General features: G+C 34.0%; 2 protein-coding genes across 4 annotated transcripts in view; one reads left to right on the top strand and one right to left on the bottom strand.

Moving 5' to 3' along the window:
• Positions 1 to 10,252, top strand: part of LOC104068952 (vitamin D 25-hydroxylase) — a 30,312-nt gene extending 20,060 nt beyond the window's left edge. The window contains exons 6-7 of the mRNA XM_009571908.2: positions 7,271 to 7,334; positions 10,116 to 10,252. The gene's annotated coding sequence lies outside the window, so the exon portion shown is untranslated. The remainder of the gene's footprint in view (positions 1 to 7,270; positions 7,335 to 10,115) is intronic.
• The window catches only part of PDE3B (phosphodiesterase 3B), a 90,249-nt gene continuing 76,306 nt past the window's right edge, over positions 1,021 to 14,963 (bottom strand). The window contains exons 9-16 of one of the 3 annotated variants that reach the window (XM_054067715.1): positions 13,591 to 13,702; positions 12,274 to 12,387; positions 10,324 to 10,389; positions 9,459 to 9,658; positions 7,542 to 7,745; positions 6,988 to 7,149; positions 5,317 to 5,566; positions 1,021 to 4,979 (exon numbers count right to left, since the gene is read on the bottom strand). In XM_054067715.1, coding sequence (XP_053923690.1) covers positions 4,753 to 4,979; positions 5,317 to 5,566; positions 6,988 to 7,149; positions 7,542 to 7,745; positions 9,459 to 9,658; positions 10,324 to 10,389; positions 12,274 to 12,387; positions 13,591 to 13,702 — 1,335 coding nt within the window. In that variant the 3' untranslated portion in view covers positions 1,021 to 4,752. The remainder of the gene's footprint in view (positions 4,980 to 5,316; positions 5,567 to 6,987; positions 7,150 to 7,541; positions 7,746 to 9,458; positions 9,659 to 10,323; positions 10,390 to 12,273; positions 12,388 to 13,590; positions 13,703 to 14,963) is intronic. The other 2 variants (XM_054067714.1, XM_009571907.2) reach the window with 2 other exon arrangements.

Raw genomic sequence — 14,963 nt, 5'->3', positions numbered from 1 at the left:
GATCTTGAGGGTCACTCCCTCTTCTTTGATGGCTGACAACCAGTGAGGACTTCATCTGCCTTTTAGCCCCTGATCCCTGATCCATGTCTTCCTGAATCCAGTTCCGAGTCCAGCTCCCTCCTGCCACTGACCTTTTCCCAGTGTCTGCTCTGCAGCATTTGTGGTGTCATAGCCATTGAGGGGTGCGGGTGCGGTTTCATATATTTGTATATATTTTATTAGTTTCTTATTAATAGTATTTTCTACATTATTATTATTATTATTATTATTATTATTATTATTATTATTATTATTATTTCACTAAAGTAGTTTTAGTTTCTAACCCACAAATCTTTTTCCTCTCATTTCCCTTTCCCCTTTCTGTGCGGGTGGGCGTCGGAAGGGAATTAAGAGCCCAACTGATCATTTTTTAGCTGCCAATCAAGCAGGGCCAAGGCTAAACTGTGGCACAAGTCTAAGCCAGAATGTCTTAAAGAAATGAGAGTAAGAAATAGACAAGAAAACCATTGAGGCAGATAGATACATAACTCTTAACTGAGCAATTAGCTGGATTCATGAGGAAGTGGGAGATGTACACAATTCCAGGAGGGTCACTGCCGGGTAGCAACTCAAGCACACTGGAACGTTTAGCCTATAGCAGCTTAAGTCTATAAGCTCTTTCTTGTTTTCTCTGAAATACAAGATATTATTATTTCTCATGTAGCAGCAGACAAAAGTACTAATTTCTTAATGCCCTACTGAATTAAGATCAGGCAGGGACTATTGAACAGTTGTGTTCTTCTGCCAGCTTCATCTCTGAGAACCTGCAGTGGGATTATTAGAGCAAGTTTAAGGCTTGCTTCAGAATATATTGAAAGGAAAGTTCTTCCTTGCAGAAAAGGAAAGCAATTAATTACTTCATTTTCCTTAACACAGACATGAAGAAGCAAGTTGTCCAGAAAAACAGTTCTGAAGAAAGCTGGGGGAAAAAATGCAAAATAAGATACTGCCTTAATCATACTCATTGTACCTCATTTAATCAACTTAGTATATTTATTTTCTCTCATCTAATCTTTATTGGCAACAGAAAAAGCCATTTTCTTTAACTTCCATCACAACTTATGTTAATTGCATCATCATTAGTAGTACAAATTTTCACTTCTATTGTAATTTCTAACAATCCAAATAGTCCAGTTTATAAAATATCCAATCCAAAATATTCTTACAATCCTGTTCCTATATTCTTGTGAAGAACTAGCTTGAAACAACAAGGTTCTCCTCTGAATAAGAATGTATCTTTTATGTGTGTGTGTATGCCATTCTTACTTGTTCTTCATAATTCTTATCACCTAAGCTAATTCACTTCCTTTACTCTAAAACCCGTCTCACAGTTGGGGATTCCTTATCTCGTACTCATCAGCATGAGACACTTCCAGTTCTGCACCACTCACATCTTCTCAAAGGTTATTTGGACAAAAGGGAAAGTACTGCCCCACAACTGTTAGTGCCACACACTGGATTACCTCAAATTCTGTGTGTGCTTTTAGAGGAACCAGAAGTCCGACCTCAACTATGCCTGCCCAGGAGGAAGCACCAGAGCTAAAAGTGAGCTCTTGAATCCTCTCGTTGATTCACCTGCCACTGGTTGTGCCTAAAATTGAATGCAAGTACAGAGAAGAAATGGCTCTATGCAGAAAGCAAATCAGGTCTTGTGCAAACTTTGTTAATTTGGACTTACCTTAAATAATGTTACACCAGTCTTTCATTTTGGATCTTAGACTCATTGTCTAACATTTTCATGAAGGAAGAACTCACAAGAAGAGGATACAAGCAGTACTTTTTGACTAGTTTAGTACCACCATCACACCCAGAGGGCTTCAGAGGCATGGAGGGAGTTTGGGTCGTGGTAGGAACATTTGCAGCCTAGTTCTGTATGCACTGTATGCACAGAAGCAAGTAATCCAACATGCATTGTAAAAGAAGGCAATGAGGAGACAGGAGACTCTTGATAGGAAAGGGGCTGAAGACTTTGCTGAAACTTGAGAATATTATCCATAAAAAGTATATCTACCATAGCCTAATTTGGCCTGCTTCTTTGAAAAAAATAAAAGGTAGTGTTACTTTAGAAAGTAGTTTTCAAGTGTTCTTTTGTGTGCTTTTCTGTGCTCCTTAGCATCACTTGATAGCTGTGAATTGAAATGTGATCACAGATTTAAATTGATGGCAATTTCTCAGTGGCTTGATACCAAAATAATTGCTGTGCTCTATATGGAGATGTATTATTCTTGACAACAGCTCAATCAACATTCAAATGACTCTCCATCAATGTTTTTGAAAGACTGAGACACTTCCAACTACACCTATATGGACTTCTGCAAAAGCCCTCAACCAACCTTTGAAGACATTTGTACATTCTTCTACCCTTGCTCATATAGTAACGTCACAAATAATGTATACATAAATAATAGACATTTTAAGGTGAATTTTTAATACATTCATAATTAAACATATCTTTGAAGCAAGCTATTGTAACTTGAAAATATCTACTTGGAAATTTATTAGCATTATAGTTTATTTAAAAATTGGGGTTTGTTACTTGTTTCTGAATCTAAAAATTGCTTCAGTAAGAATTTAATGGAAACCTGAGATAAGAAAGTTGCTGGCAGTGTCGTCATCAGATATAAATGCTGCCAATGCTTTGGTGAAAGATTTTTTTGTTGTTGTTACTTGCTTATTCTTCCTTTATATTAGTTTTTTATAATTATTTTTTCAAGAGAAGAAACTAAATGGAAAACTGTTATATAATATAACAGTAACTTTAGACAACCTCATTTGTGCCTTTTTATCAGTCAAAGCAAAAATGTAACTAAACAGTATTAAAGTAATTTTTTTTTATGTACAAACACATAGGCTAAACACAAAGTCCTGAGAACAGCATGCTGAAAGAAGCATAATTTCTGTTGTCTTCAAATTATCTGTTAGGAAAACATATGAACAACAAATGTAAAACACAAGTGAATGATCAATAAGTGCCAGCTTCAATAGTGCAATATTTTATTAATGACAGAAATATCTGGTTTTAACACTGCTTGTGTTACAAAAAATGCAGTGATAGTAGTAATGCCAGCAAAGGGGGGTTGGCACTGAGTATACAAAATAGCAAAAGCACTTCTCAGTGGTCTTCTAAATGGATCAACAAAAAGCTTATTAGTGGAAAATTAAAAAGAATTCCTTTCAGTTATTTAAAATGGCCAATCAAAGAGCAGAATAAAAACGTGTTTGTGTAAAATACCGCAATACAAATTATGCAAGGTGGTCTTAAGAATGTTACCTTTTTTTTTCAAGTCAACCGATGTAAACATAAACACAAATATGCTAAGATACATTTAGCAACTTGCACCTGTGCAGTTGTTTTTATTCAACAGCACAGCATATATGTGTTTAGTACTAAGAGATGTACTCTTAAAACTAACTTTATTTGTGGCTTTCCAAAATACCTGTAGCCTAATTTATGCTCCTTATTTTCCAATTAAACCTACAATGGTAGTGCTCCTAAAAAAGTATTTGTGTGGAATTTCCAAATTTCTTATTCAAAAACTCAACAATCTGAAATGTAATATAGTACCATGATGTTTATCTCACTATTAGGCTTTACATGGAGTTTTCACATTCTGCTTTCCATATGTATATTTCAGGATATACATCAAACTTGAAGGTAATATAAGCTATGTCTGTGAAGGGAGAAAATATGCGGGGCACATTACAGTAAGCTAGCCATTTTGAAACAGTAGCTTATGTCTTTTTTGTTTGTTTGTTTTTTAAATCTTTAATTATTCTAAAGTTTTACATACAAAGAATAAATGAAATACGATCTTATTTCCTTAAAATATAATACTGGAAATTGGTAAATTTTTGATAAAAATCTGTCATGTGGTTGACTTGTTTTTAAACAGGAACCTAAATAAGGGCAGAAAATGTAGTATTATGACTAAAAGAATAAAATTCCTTAATAATTTAAGTAGTTGAACAGGTTTTTAATGTTCTGCCACAAACCAGCAAGGGAACAGATGATAATGGCCTTGTACTCAATGAATTATCATAAACATCCACTGCAAACCTGAATATTTTCTGCAAAAATAAAACATTATTAGATTATGCACAATAATAAAAAGCATCAGAAACAGATGCACCTGGATTTTTCTTCTTTTTTTAAACCACAAATATCAGAATTCAGCATTTATGTCACAGTCCTTGAACAGTTGATCTGAGATGACTACGTTAAGCACACTACTGCACTAAGTAGACACCCCACAACAGGCTTGCACTGCAACGGTAATATACTTTTCATATAGGCACAGATTTTTTCTTATTCATGTTCGAAACCAACATGAAATAAGCAACTCAAGACAATACTAGGATTCATCCCACATTTCTTTCTCAGCAAAAGTTCTTGCCACTTTGGTAATTAGGTCACTGAATGTTTTAAAAATTGCAGGTACCTCATGGAAAGTTCCATATTCAGCAAGGCAGCATTATATCAGGATATTTTATACCAACTAAGGCATAAAGAACTTTGCATCAGGGTATACAATACTCAATCTTGGAATAAAGTTTCATACTCTGTGTGGCAAAAGTGCATAGGAGTGGGATTCCACTAGAGTAGAAAGAATCCTCTCACAGTATTAAGGCCTTTCAGTTTTATGTGAACTGTGTTGGGCTAAAGTCAGCACAGTGAAATAGGCTGTCATCATACTGGACACCACTGAAGTTTCCTTAGCATGTCTTGTCTTCTCCTAGTTGTCGCTCATCTTCTTCGTCAGCTTCCTCAATAACCTGAATTTCATCTGCTTGAGGTAAAGATGAGATCTCAGTCAGCAGTTTAATTCCTTCAGCTTTATTTTTTTCCTCCTCTTCAATCACTTTCTTCCAGATTTTGTGATTTTCACTAAGATGGTGCATTAGCTGGCAAAATATTCGTCTTCCTTTTTTTCTTTGAGATTCTGTAGAATTATAAGCATATTTGATTATTAGAGGTTCAATTCCATTTTACACATACAAACCCAACGTCATGTTGTTAGAGAGATGTAAACTTAAGCAAAAAACATGGATACGTATTCAGAATATTTAAATAGCAACATGGCAAGGGATAACAACAAGTTCCTGTTTCAAACTGCAAGACCCCTAGTATTAACAAAAATTTTATTAAAAGGATAAAATTTATGAAGCAGCATAATTGCAAAATCTGCAATATTCATACTACACAATTTCAACCATCATTGCTATGTCTGAGTCCATTAAATGAAAACAATATGAACCAACTGAAATACAGAAACTTACTTAAAATGACACCATCTTCCATTTCTTCATCATCACTCTCTAGCTGTGCTCCATCATCTTCTTCAGTACTTTCTGCATCCTCCTCCTCTTCATCAACCCACTGCCCTGGAAGCAACCCAGCTGCATTATAGGAATTACAAAGGGGGCCAACTATATGAGTGATGAAAGATTCTTGCAATTTAGCAAGCTGTGGAGAAGAACGATCCATGAAGGGACTTATGGGCAATCCAAGACTTGCTTCTTCATCACCCTGAAAAATAAATGAAAAAAAAAATCATAACTTCTCACAAAATTTCCTTAATTTTTTATTCTAAATATTAGTTTTAAGGAGCCAAGGAAACATAACATGGATGGTATCTTTTTACTAGAGGCAATAACAGTATAAACTAAACACCTGAAAATGTAATTTGACTAATTTAAAATCAAGACATATTATGGCTCAGTCTTGCATAGCCCACAATTCTTCCTTCAGCTTTGCTGCGAGATACCCTTATGCATGGATGGACAAGTAGTTCTATTGAAGTTTCTATTCCTCTGCCTTTGCGGGAAGGTTTCAGGGTAGGCAGAGATCTGAATTCAGCTGCTGAGCTAATGAACAGAGAAAATGGAAAGGTAATCAGCTAGAGTAAGACATTCTGATAAATGGCTTACCCCAAAAGTCATAGAATGAAATGAACCATAACATTCAGAATAAAGTGGTTTGGTTCTGGGTTGTTTTCCCATTTTATAAATTGGAGATCTAAAAAATGAACAGTTGCTCAAACAGAACTCTGAGTTATAATAATTTATCTCAGCATTTCTGTCAAACTGATTTTTTTACAAAATTTTTTTTTCCTAAAGGTGCATCTTCCAATACTAAGGTCTTACAGCAAGTGTAAGCACTTCAGATTATTATTGCTATTGCTTAAACCTCCCATGTGATTTTGTTGTTTACTTTTATCTTCCTAGTTTGAAAAATATTTTTCAGTCCTTGGTTGTTGTCTCATAAATAGTTAACACCTCAGAAAGCTGACTATAGAAAAATAACAGATCAGAAACACAGGATGTATTTGGGGGGCTTTCAGAAGTTGTAAATGTAAAAATAGGCAACAAATTATCAGACTCTTTTTACTGTTAATCTTGATAGAATTATTTATCGAAGTTCCACTTTAAAAACTGAATCTGCATTTTAATACTGTTAGTTACAGTATTTTTAATATTTAATTTTGAAAGTTTTGACATAAATTCTCTCTGTGTATGAATAGTTAGCTGAATATACATTTCCAGTCTTGTCGATTATACACATTTTCTTTGACCTGGAAGCATTCCAGTGAGCTTAACTTTCTGAAGTGGAAGAAGTTACTTTGGTTTATCAGCATCATCCTAAGAAAACAAACAAGCAAAGAAACCAAAACCCAAAACAAAAAAAACAGAAGAAAATAGTATCTGAAAAAGGGACAACAGTGGCAGGGAGCTTGCTTTCAAGCTTTAACTTGTCAGGAAGTAAAAGATTATGTTAGTATTCTAGCTATAAAAATAATTTTTCAGTATCAAGAAAGAGAAGATGGAAATACCTCACCTGAAGATTTAACAGAAGGAATAATGTTTAATTCAGTTATACATTTGGTAATGTAAAGAATTTAGCATCTGCCTGACATTAAAAAATGAGTAAGTCACATTTTCAACACCTACCTGTTCATAAAACTCATTAACAATGCCTTCTGTCCATTTCAGATGCAGCTCTCTTACTTTTGCTGGGCCATTAATATCTGCCAGTTTGATACATATTTGACAGGCCAGAAGGCGATCATTTTCATTGCTCCATTCTATACCATGACTGTTGATATCATTGACCTGGGTTGAGCGCACACATTTTTAAAAATGAAGTTAAAACTATTCATTAATGTTTTTTTTTTTCAGGGTTTACACAACAGATATTTGCATTAATTTTTTTATATAATTTTTTGTCTTACAGAGTAAAAAAAGGTGATTTACTATCTTTCAGAAGATGGAAATGTGAAATGTGATCGAGTTTTCCTGTAGGTCATTATGTCACCTCTGCTCGGCTTACTAGGCAATATACAAAACAATCTACAATTGGTTTGTACAAAGGAAACACTCTATTTGCATTTTTTTTAATTAACATAACTTTAAATGCAGTATAGTAATACCAACAACTACTGAGTAGCAACACTAACATCAGTATATCATGACCAGCTCAGTGCAGACACTATAACATAACATACCTTGGCATTAAATTCTGCAAGGAAATCAAAATGCTTCTTGAGATCTGTGGCAAGGATTGCTTCAATCACTAAGAAACGAAAACGCTTGAATTCTACATGATCTAGATTTGATAAAAAGTTGTATTCTGGTCGTGATAAGAAAAGATTCCAGGCAGAAGCAGCATGGTGATTTTCTAAGACTGATCTGTCATTGTAGAGAACAGCCTATAAAAAGAGAGAAAAACCAAAAAAAGAGAATCATAAATGACTGAGTAAGGATTTCAATTTGTAACTAAATATTCTGAAGCTTAATGGCTAGTCAGAAACAAACCTTAACTTTTTAAAAAAGAAACTGCAAACATCTGTTGGAAACAATGCTTTGCCTTCTAGTTTTAAGCATTAAACAGAAATGGCAGATGAGGGGGGAAAAAAACCCCCAAACAATTAGCAAAGTTTTTTCTTTCCTTAAAAGTCCTTAATGATGTTTAGTAATATATACATGCACACTGTAGGCACACGTACACAAACCACTTCCAATGCAGATTGGCACTCTGAGCAGTATGAGAGAAGCACATATACTGACATATAAACAAACAAACTTAAGAAAAAAAACAAAAAAAGACCCAACAAAAAAAAAAAACACAAGCAAAACCCACTAAAATAAAAACCAGATCGAAGTGTTGGCTTTTAATTCCTCTTAGTTCCAGCACAGTCTAAAATAAAAGAAAAAACTCCAAGGCATTTACGAACTATGGATGAAATAATGGTTTTTAATGTGCTATGTCTAATGCTGATGAATACAGTTTAACTGCCAATGAGTTAATTAAAATGTTAAAACAGTAGAAAATTTTACTCACAACTCCCATGTTTATACAACATATCCTAGAAGATAATTAACTGAATACAGATTAAATAGGAACTGAAAAATTGGAGATGAACGTCTGCATTGTTTGTGTTTATTCTTCCTTGTATACAGTTTTCAGCAGGAATCCATAACTGCCTACAACCTAAGCATTTTTTTTCAGTAAGAGATTGTTGAAAATTGACTGGAAACTTCACTTTTAGTGTCTCTCTCTACTGATAAATTGTATTGGTTTCACATTTACAATTGTTATTGTTGTTGATGTCTGTATTTTTTCTCTAATTTATTAAGAAAAATCCAAATATCCATCATAAATTTTCTTCCTCATATAGCATTCTACCCTTTAAATAAAAATATTTTGCCAGGCAGTTCAGGCATCTTTTCTTCAGTACTTTTCCTTCCAATTCTTCCTTGTCCCACCTTTTTTTTTTTTCTCCTGTCTGCTACTTTGTCTAACTCTACTCTTTTTTACCTTTCCTCTTAGCCTTTTAGATCCTGAAGAGCATAACATTTCCTTTCTTTCTGCTCTCTGTTTTCACCATAAAGTTGAATATGGGAGATAAAGACAAGGACACCTTGCTGATTTCTTCTTATTTTACTCAGCCTCCCTTAAAGGTAATGGCTATTTACCATAAAGGGCTAATATGAAATAGAGATTAGATGATGCAGTGAATTGGACTGCTACAAGAACCTATGTTTGCACGGTAATTGCAGACACCGCTGTGATTTCAGAGGAATAAAAATTGTAAGATATCCATAAATTGGATTCTTAGACAAGGCTTAGGGCCAGCTATCTATAAAATAATCTTACTCTAACCTGCATTGATTTATGTTATTATTGTCAATTTTGTAAATTGAAAATTATTTTTTACAGCTACACAACCAACACATGCAAAACACATCAGAATTTATCAAGAAATAATACATTGCAGAAGTTAAATTCAAATTATTTTCCCCATTTCTTAAATTGCAAAAATGATCATAAACATGCTGTTGTAGAGACACAGAAGAGAAGAATTTTCATTATTCTGATCTCAGATATAGACAAATAATTTTCTGGTTAAAGAATTTCTTACCTGAGGTGCATTTGTAGCCACTAGAAAAGCATTTGTACGACCAGGATGATCATAATCATGCATGGCAGCTGCTACATATAAAGCCATCAATTCCAAAGCAGGAATGTTTGATGCTAGACACCCATAACTGTCATCAGCAATAGAACAACTTTTTGAAGAAATATAGCTGACTTGAACAGAGGCAATATCACTGGCTTCATCTACGAAAATTGAAAATGCAAAAGTAAAATATTTTAGAACATTATTTCATTTTTTTAATATGTTTTAAAGACTCAGCTAGATACTATTGCAAACAATCTTAATATCATTATACTTCTACTTGTGGAGCTGAATAATTGGCAAAGAAAGGGATATACTTGAAAAAAAGAAATAGTCACAGTGCTTTTTATAGGTAAAACAACAATTTTGGAGAAAAGTTGAAATGCCAGTAAGTCAGAAATTTGTCATGGCCACACAGGTTGTGCAAAAGGGTAGATACAGTCCTACAAATACATAAAAAGCTTTATTTCATGACATTACACGAGGAGGGCAAAATCCTACAGGACATTGTGGAGCCTGTAAGAAGTGTTCCAAAACTGAAAAGGGGAATGTTCCTGTTCGAAGAACAGTTTTACGTACTACTACATATCAATATAACTCAGGATTCATTTTTTTCAGACAAGATTTGCCATTACAATGCTGAGAGATAACTACCATTCACACAAATAAAGGAGACTTTCAGAAGAGGTGTCAACAGTCATAATCAGCAAAAAAAGATATACTTCTAATTCACCAGTCAGAGCTCGTTCTTGCCACACAATTTTAGAAGAAGAAATGTAGACTTTACACTTCTGGCAACGTGTGTCGGGCATATATCCACACTTACTGCCATCATCAGAAGGGGAGAAGAAGGAAGAAAATATTTGACTTGGTCCTTGAAATTGTTTGATGCCTTAGAAGACATAAAACAGAGGATGTCACTCTCTTTGCAACCCCAGTTCACTCATGCTGTGGAAGGTTGGGTCAGAGGATCATTTCAGCAAGCACGGAAAGCAGTGCAGAGGAACAAGAGACACTGGCCATCGAGTCCATCTTTTGATTGCAACAGCATTGTCATTTCGATTAGAAAGCAACCACAACAATATCAGCTTTTAATTCTTAAAATGCACTTGTAGGTATTTGTTCCATGGGAGAGAGTGAAGACAAGGCAAAAAACTAGTAAAAATGTGCATCTCTAAGTCCAAACCACAGAACTTTGAAAATCCAAAATGGGTATCAATGATTACATATTACTGTTAAATACTTTAACGCTTCTTTGCCTTCCCCTTACTGTCACGCTGCTAAAGACCTCTTGCTGTTATGCAGACCTGGAATTTCAGTTCCTTCTTAAAATGACAGCACAAGAAGAGCATTCTACATTTTCTTTCCAACCTCAACAAGGCCAAAAAATAATCAATGAGCATCTCCCTTGGCATTTCTATAATTTGTCTGTTCTTGAAATTGCAGACCTATAGGTAAAGCTTGGGGACAGAGGAAATTACTGCAAAAGAAACTAAACCCATTAAATTAGAAATATTTGCATGATAAGGAGATTCATAATTTTAGTCTCCTTTTTCCCTGGGACAAATTCACTACTTAAAAAAATTAAAAAAAAATAAAATGCAGTAGTACTTATTTCATCCTCACATAATAAAAAGGGGTTCTTTTACCTTAATGGAATTGTGAGGATTAAAAAATCCTAGTAACATTTATCCTGGAAGAGCCCTAAAGCAATAAGGCTTTAATCTATTAATTAAATTTTATTTTTTTGAAACAAAAGGATTTTCATAATTTTTCATTCCTTCAGTCAAGTCTTCAGTCCCAACTCTTTTAACGCATTTCTTAAGAAAGAAAATGCAATAAAGTTCAATCGGTGCATATGGACAAACTTCACAAAAAAAAGTGACAGCAGAGGGTCTAATTAGTAAGGAAGAAATAACATATCCTGTATGATGTTCCGTACATTTCACAAATTACTTTGCACAATTGCATCCTTTTAAAAGCCATGTGACTTGCATCTTATCTTTTTTTACTGTACATATAAACTGGATTTCCCCATTTTGTTTTTCTTAAACATGTACATTTTAGTATAAAATTGTGTATTCAGAATAATGATACCTTTCTTAAAATGTATGTTTTAGTGAAAACTACAAATCTAAACTTAAAAGTAAATTCCACAATGTCAGAAGAAACACAAAAGCAAGCCTTATTAGAACTGACGTCATAAAAATTTGAAATCTTTATTTCTCTTGCAGGGATGGTCTTATGCAGTTATTATTAGGGTAGCCAATTCAATGCTTGAATGTCTGCATGTGATATCTAATGCAGAATTCTGAAATACTCATTTTTACACTAAAACTATTAAGGGGAACTTCAATTAAGTTAAATACTTTGACTTTGTTTTTTTTTTCCTTTGGTCTACTTAATTTGCCAATAAAGTTAAGAAATATTAAGTCTAATGTATTTCAAATGCTAAAGATATGCTGACTGTAGCATTATACAGAGGTTTCCTTAAGCAGAGAAAATTTATTAAGTGAACCGGTATTCTTGGCTAATAAACTAATCTAATAACTCATCTAAACTCATCTAATACTTTTTCTAAAAACCTGCTGCATGATCTTTCTGAATGGTGTGTGGTAACATGATATTGCTATTACCTTACATTAAAATACAAAAAAAAAAAATTAGTTATGAGAGTAATTAAATATTTCCTTCTAGAATAATTTGTTTTACCTATTTTAGTTCCATTAAAGCATTCTTACAGCAAAAGAATAAAATAATCTATATGAATACATACCCATATCACTTTCCATTATGTGCTCATTATGAATTTGCTGAAATCCAGGAATGGGTCGTGTTGTCAGGTACCATACTGCATGAAGAACATCTGTGGCATGTATACGATTGTGATCTAAAAATTATCAAATATAATCATAAATATCATCTGAAGTATAATCAAAAGGTACAAAACCAAAAAAGAAAAGTAATGTACCAAATTTACTCTAAGGAAGATTTTGATATAGAATCATAGAATGTTTTGGGTTGGAAATTGGGTTGGTGTTCCACACCAGGGGCAGAGACATCTCCCACTGAACCAGGCTGCTCAAGGCCCCATAGAACCTGGCCTTGAACACTTCCCAGGGGACATCCACAACTTCTCTGGGCAACCTGTGCCAGTGTCTCACCACTCTCATAGCGAAGAAATTCTTCCTAATGTGAATCTAAATCTTCCCCCTTCCAATTTAAAGCCACTCCCCCTTATCCTATCACTACATGTCCTTGTAAAAAAATCCTCCCTAGCTTTCTTGTCACCCCTTAGGTGCTGGAAAGTCACTATAAGGTCTCCCTGGAGCCTTTTCTTCTCCAGGCTGAACAACCCCAGGTCTCTCAGCCCATCCTCATAGCAGAGGTGCTTAATTCATCTGACCATCCCTGTAGCCCTTCCCTGGACAAATTCCAACAGTTCCAAATCCTTCCTATGTTGGGGATTCCAGAACTGGACACAATTCTCCAGGTGGGGTCTCATGAGGAAAACTTGAATTTAAATTATTAGTAAAACTAAATGTTTTAAAGAAGAAAGTTAGATAAATATCAAACATCCTCTAAACATACTTCATCCTACCTGAGAGTCAGGAAGGGATTAAACAGCCTTTTAAATCAGTGATGGTGAGCCAGTACCATTGCTTCCAATCTGATACCTACAAGCATCTGGGTTGGTAGAAACACCTGTGACTAGGGGTACGTAGGGAAGGGGTGATTTGGTTTGGTTTGTTTTCCAATAAATTTGGCTGCCCTAAACAGCACGATTAATAATTATTGTCAAAATTCACTGTTTCTTTATTAGCTTATTACAGGCCTTAATGAAATTTCTTTTAAATCAACCAATATTCTCCCATTGACTTCAGTATGTTTGATTTAACTACTTCAGTTTTGAAGTCCACAATTTTTCTGCTGCATTCATTAAATGAGTTCTAATTTCTGGCAAATATATTAATAAAAACTATACTACAGTCAGACATTGTCTACCTCTGTAATAAACATTAAACTAATACACATGTTAAAGGAGATACATACATTAACACAAAAGAAAAACATGTAATTGGATAGTACTTACAGGGAATATCTCGGTAGCCACTTTCTAGTGCATGGAAGTAATTCATGAATTCTTGAGTTGGAATTTTGAAAATTTCAAACAAACCAGTGTCTTGAAACAAGGTATAAGTTACCTAAATGCACAATAAAATTAATTTTAGTCTGAAAAATGTACCTAAGCATATGGTGCTTTTTCAGCTTTAAAAACATGTGTTCTTTAAATTTTGCTTGCTGATAGAGATGGCTATTACCAGCATTTCACTAAAGATTATCTGAAAGTTATTGTCATAGAGATATGTTTAATGATTTCTTAGCACAAAAATGCAGATTTTCATTATTCTGTACCTGAAAGGATCATAAAAGGTTTATTTCTTAACTGATAAAGTCTATACCCAACTGATCATTCTTAACAATATTCTCCAAAATTTTCATAATGGTAAAGAACTCATGCTATATTCCATTACTTGCCTAGAAGAAGAAATCTATATTGTTATCTATTATTAAAAAATTCAAATTACTTAGATGTTGTAGCAGAGCCATTAATATTAAAAAACTAACCCAATATTGTATGTATTTTTGAGATTTTGGCAAAGAAATTCTGCTTTGTTTATTCATTATGACTTATCTTTGATATTTTGAATAAAGCTAGATATTAAATGAAAAAATATTTCAAAAATGTATCCAGAACACCCACACATGTATATACTGTGCAAATATTTAATGGTTTATGAGTAGAACTTGGTGACTACTCACCAAGACTTAACCTTCCCAAGACTGTAACCATTAAGATAGCTTTTCAAAACAAGTCACCACTACTCACTTTTGTCAATTCTTTCCCTGACACTTGAGAGAAAGAATAAATTCTGAAGTGTGGAGGTGCTCGAAGGAACAAGAACAAACAGAGGAGACATCCCTACTTTCATCTGTCCCATTTATTCCACTTATACATACCCAACTCGAGATCCTTATAACTCGATCTTATAACTAATGATGGTAAAATACAGTTTTTAATTGGCTCTTAAGTATGATATGTACCCAATGCTTACAGCACAACAGACAAAAGGACTGGTGTGGGAGGAGGAGAAGGACAAGTAGTACACATACATACAATATCAGGAAGAACTGATACAAAAAAAATCTGTTAAAGTTTTGTAGAAACCTGCACACTTAAGTTCTTACAGGTTTGAACTATCCCCTCAATTGCACACAAATGAAATGAAAGGCAATGTAGATCACAGAGCACTACAGCAAAGACATCACTCAAAGTTAGATTGTAGATTGTGGCATTCTGGTCTGTATATCAACTGAGGTAATAAAAGACCTGAAAACATTTGCTCAAACAAGACTAATTGAAGATTTAAAACAATACTCAGAATACTGTGTATTATTAAAGAC

This window comes from Cuculus canorus, chromosome 5 (genome assembly GCF_017976375.1).
Source record: "Cuculus canorus isolate bCucCan1 chromosome 5, bCucCan1.pri, whole genome shotgun sequence".
Classification (NCBI taxonomy): Eukaryota; Metazoa; Chordata; class Aves; order Cuculiformes; family Cuculidae; genus Cuculus; species Cuculus canorus.
This window is presented reverse-complemented; position numbering and strand designations above follow the sequence as displayed.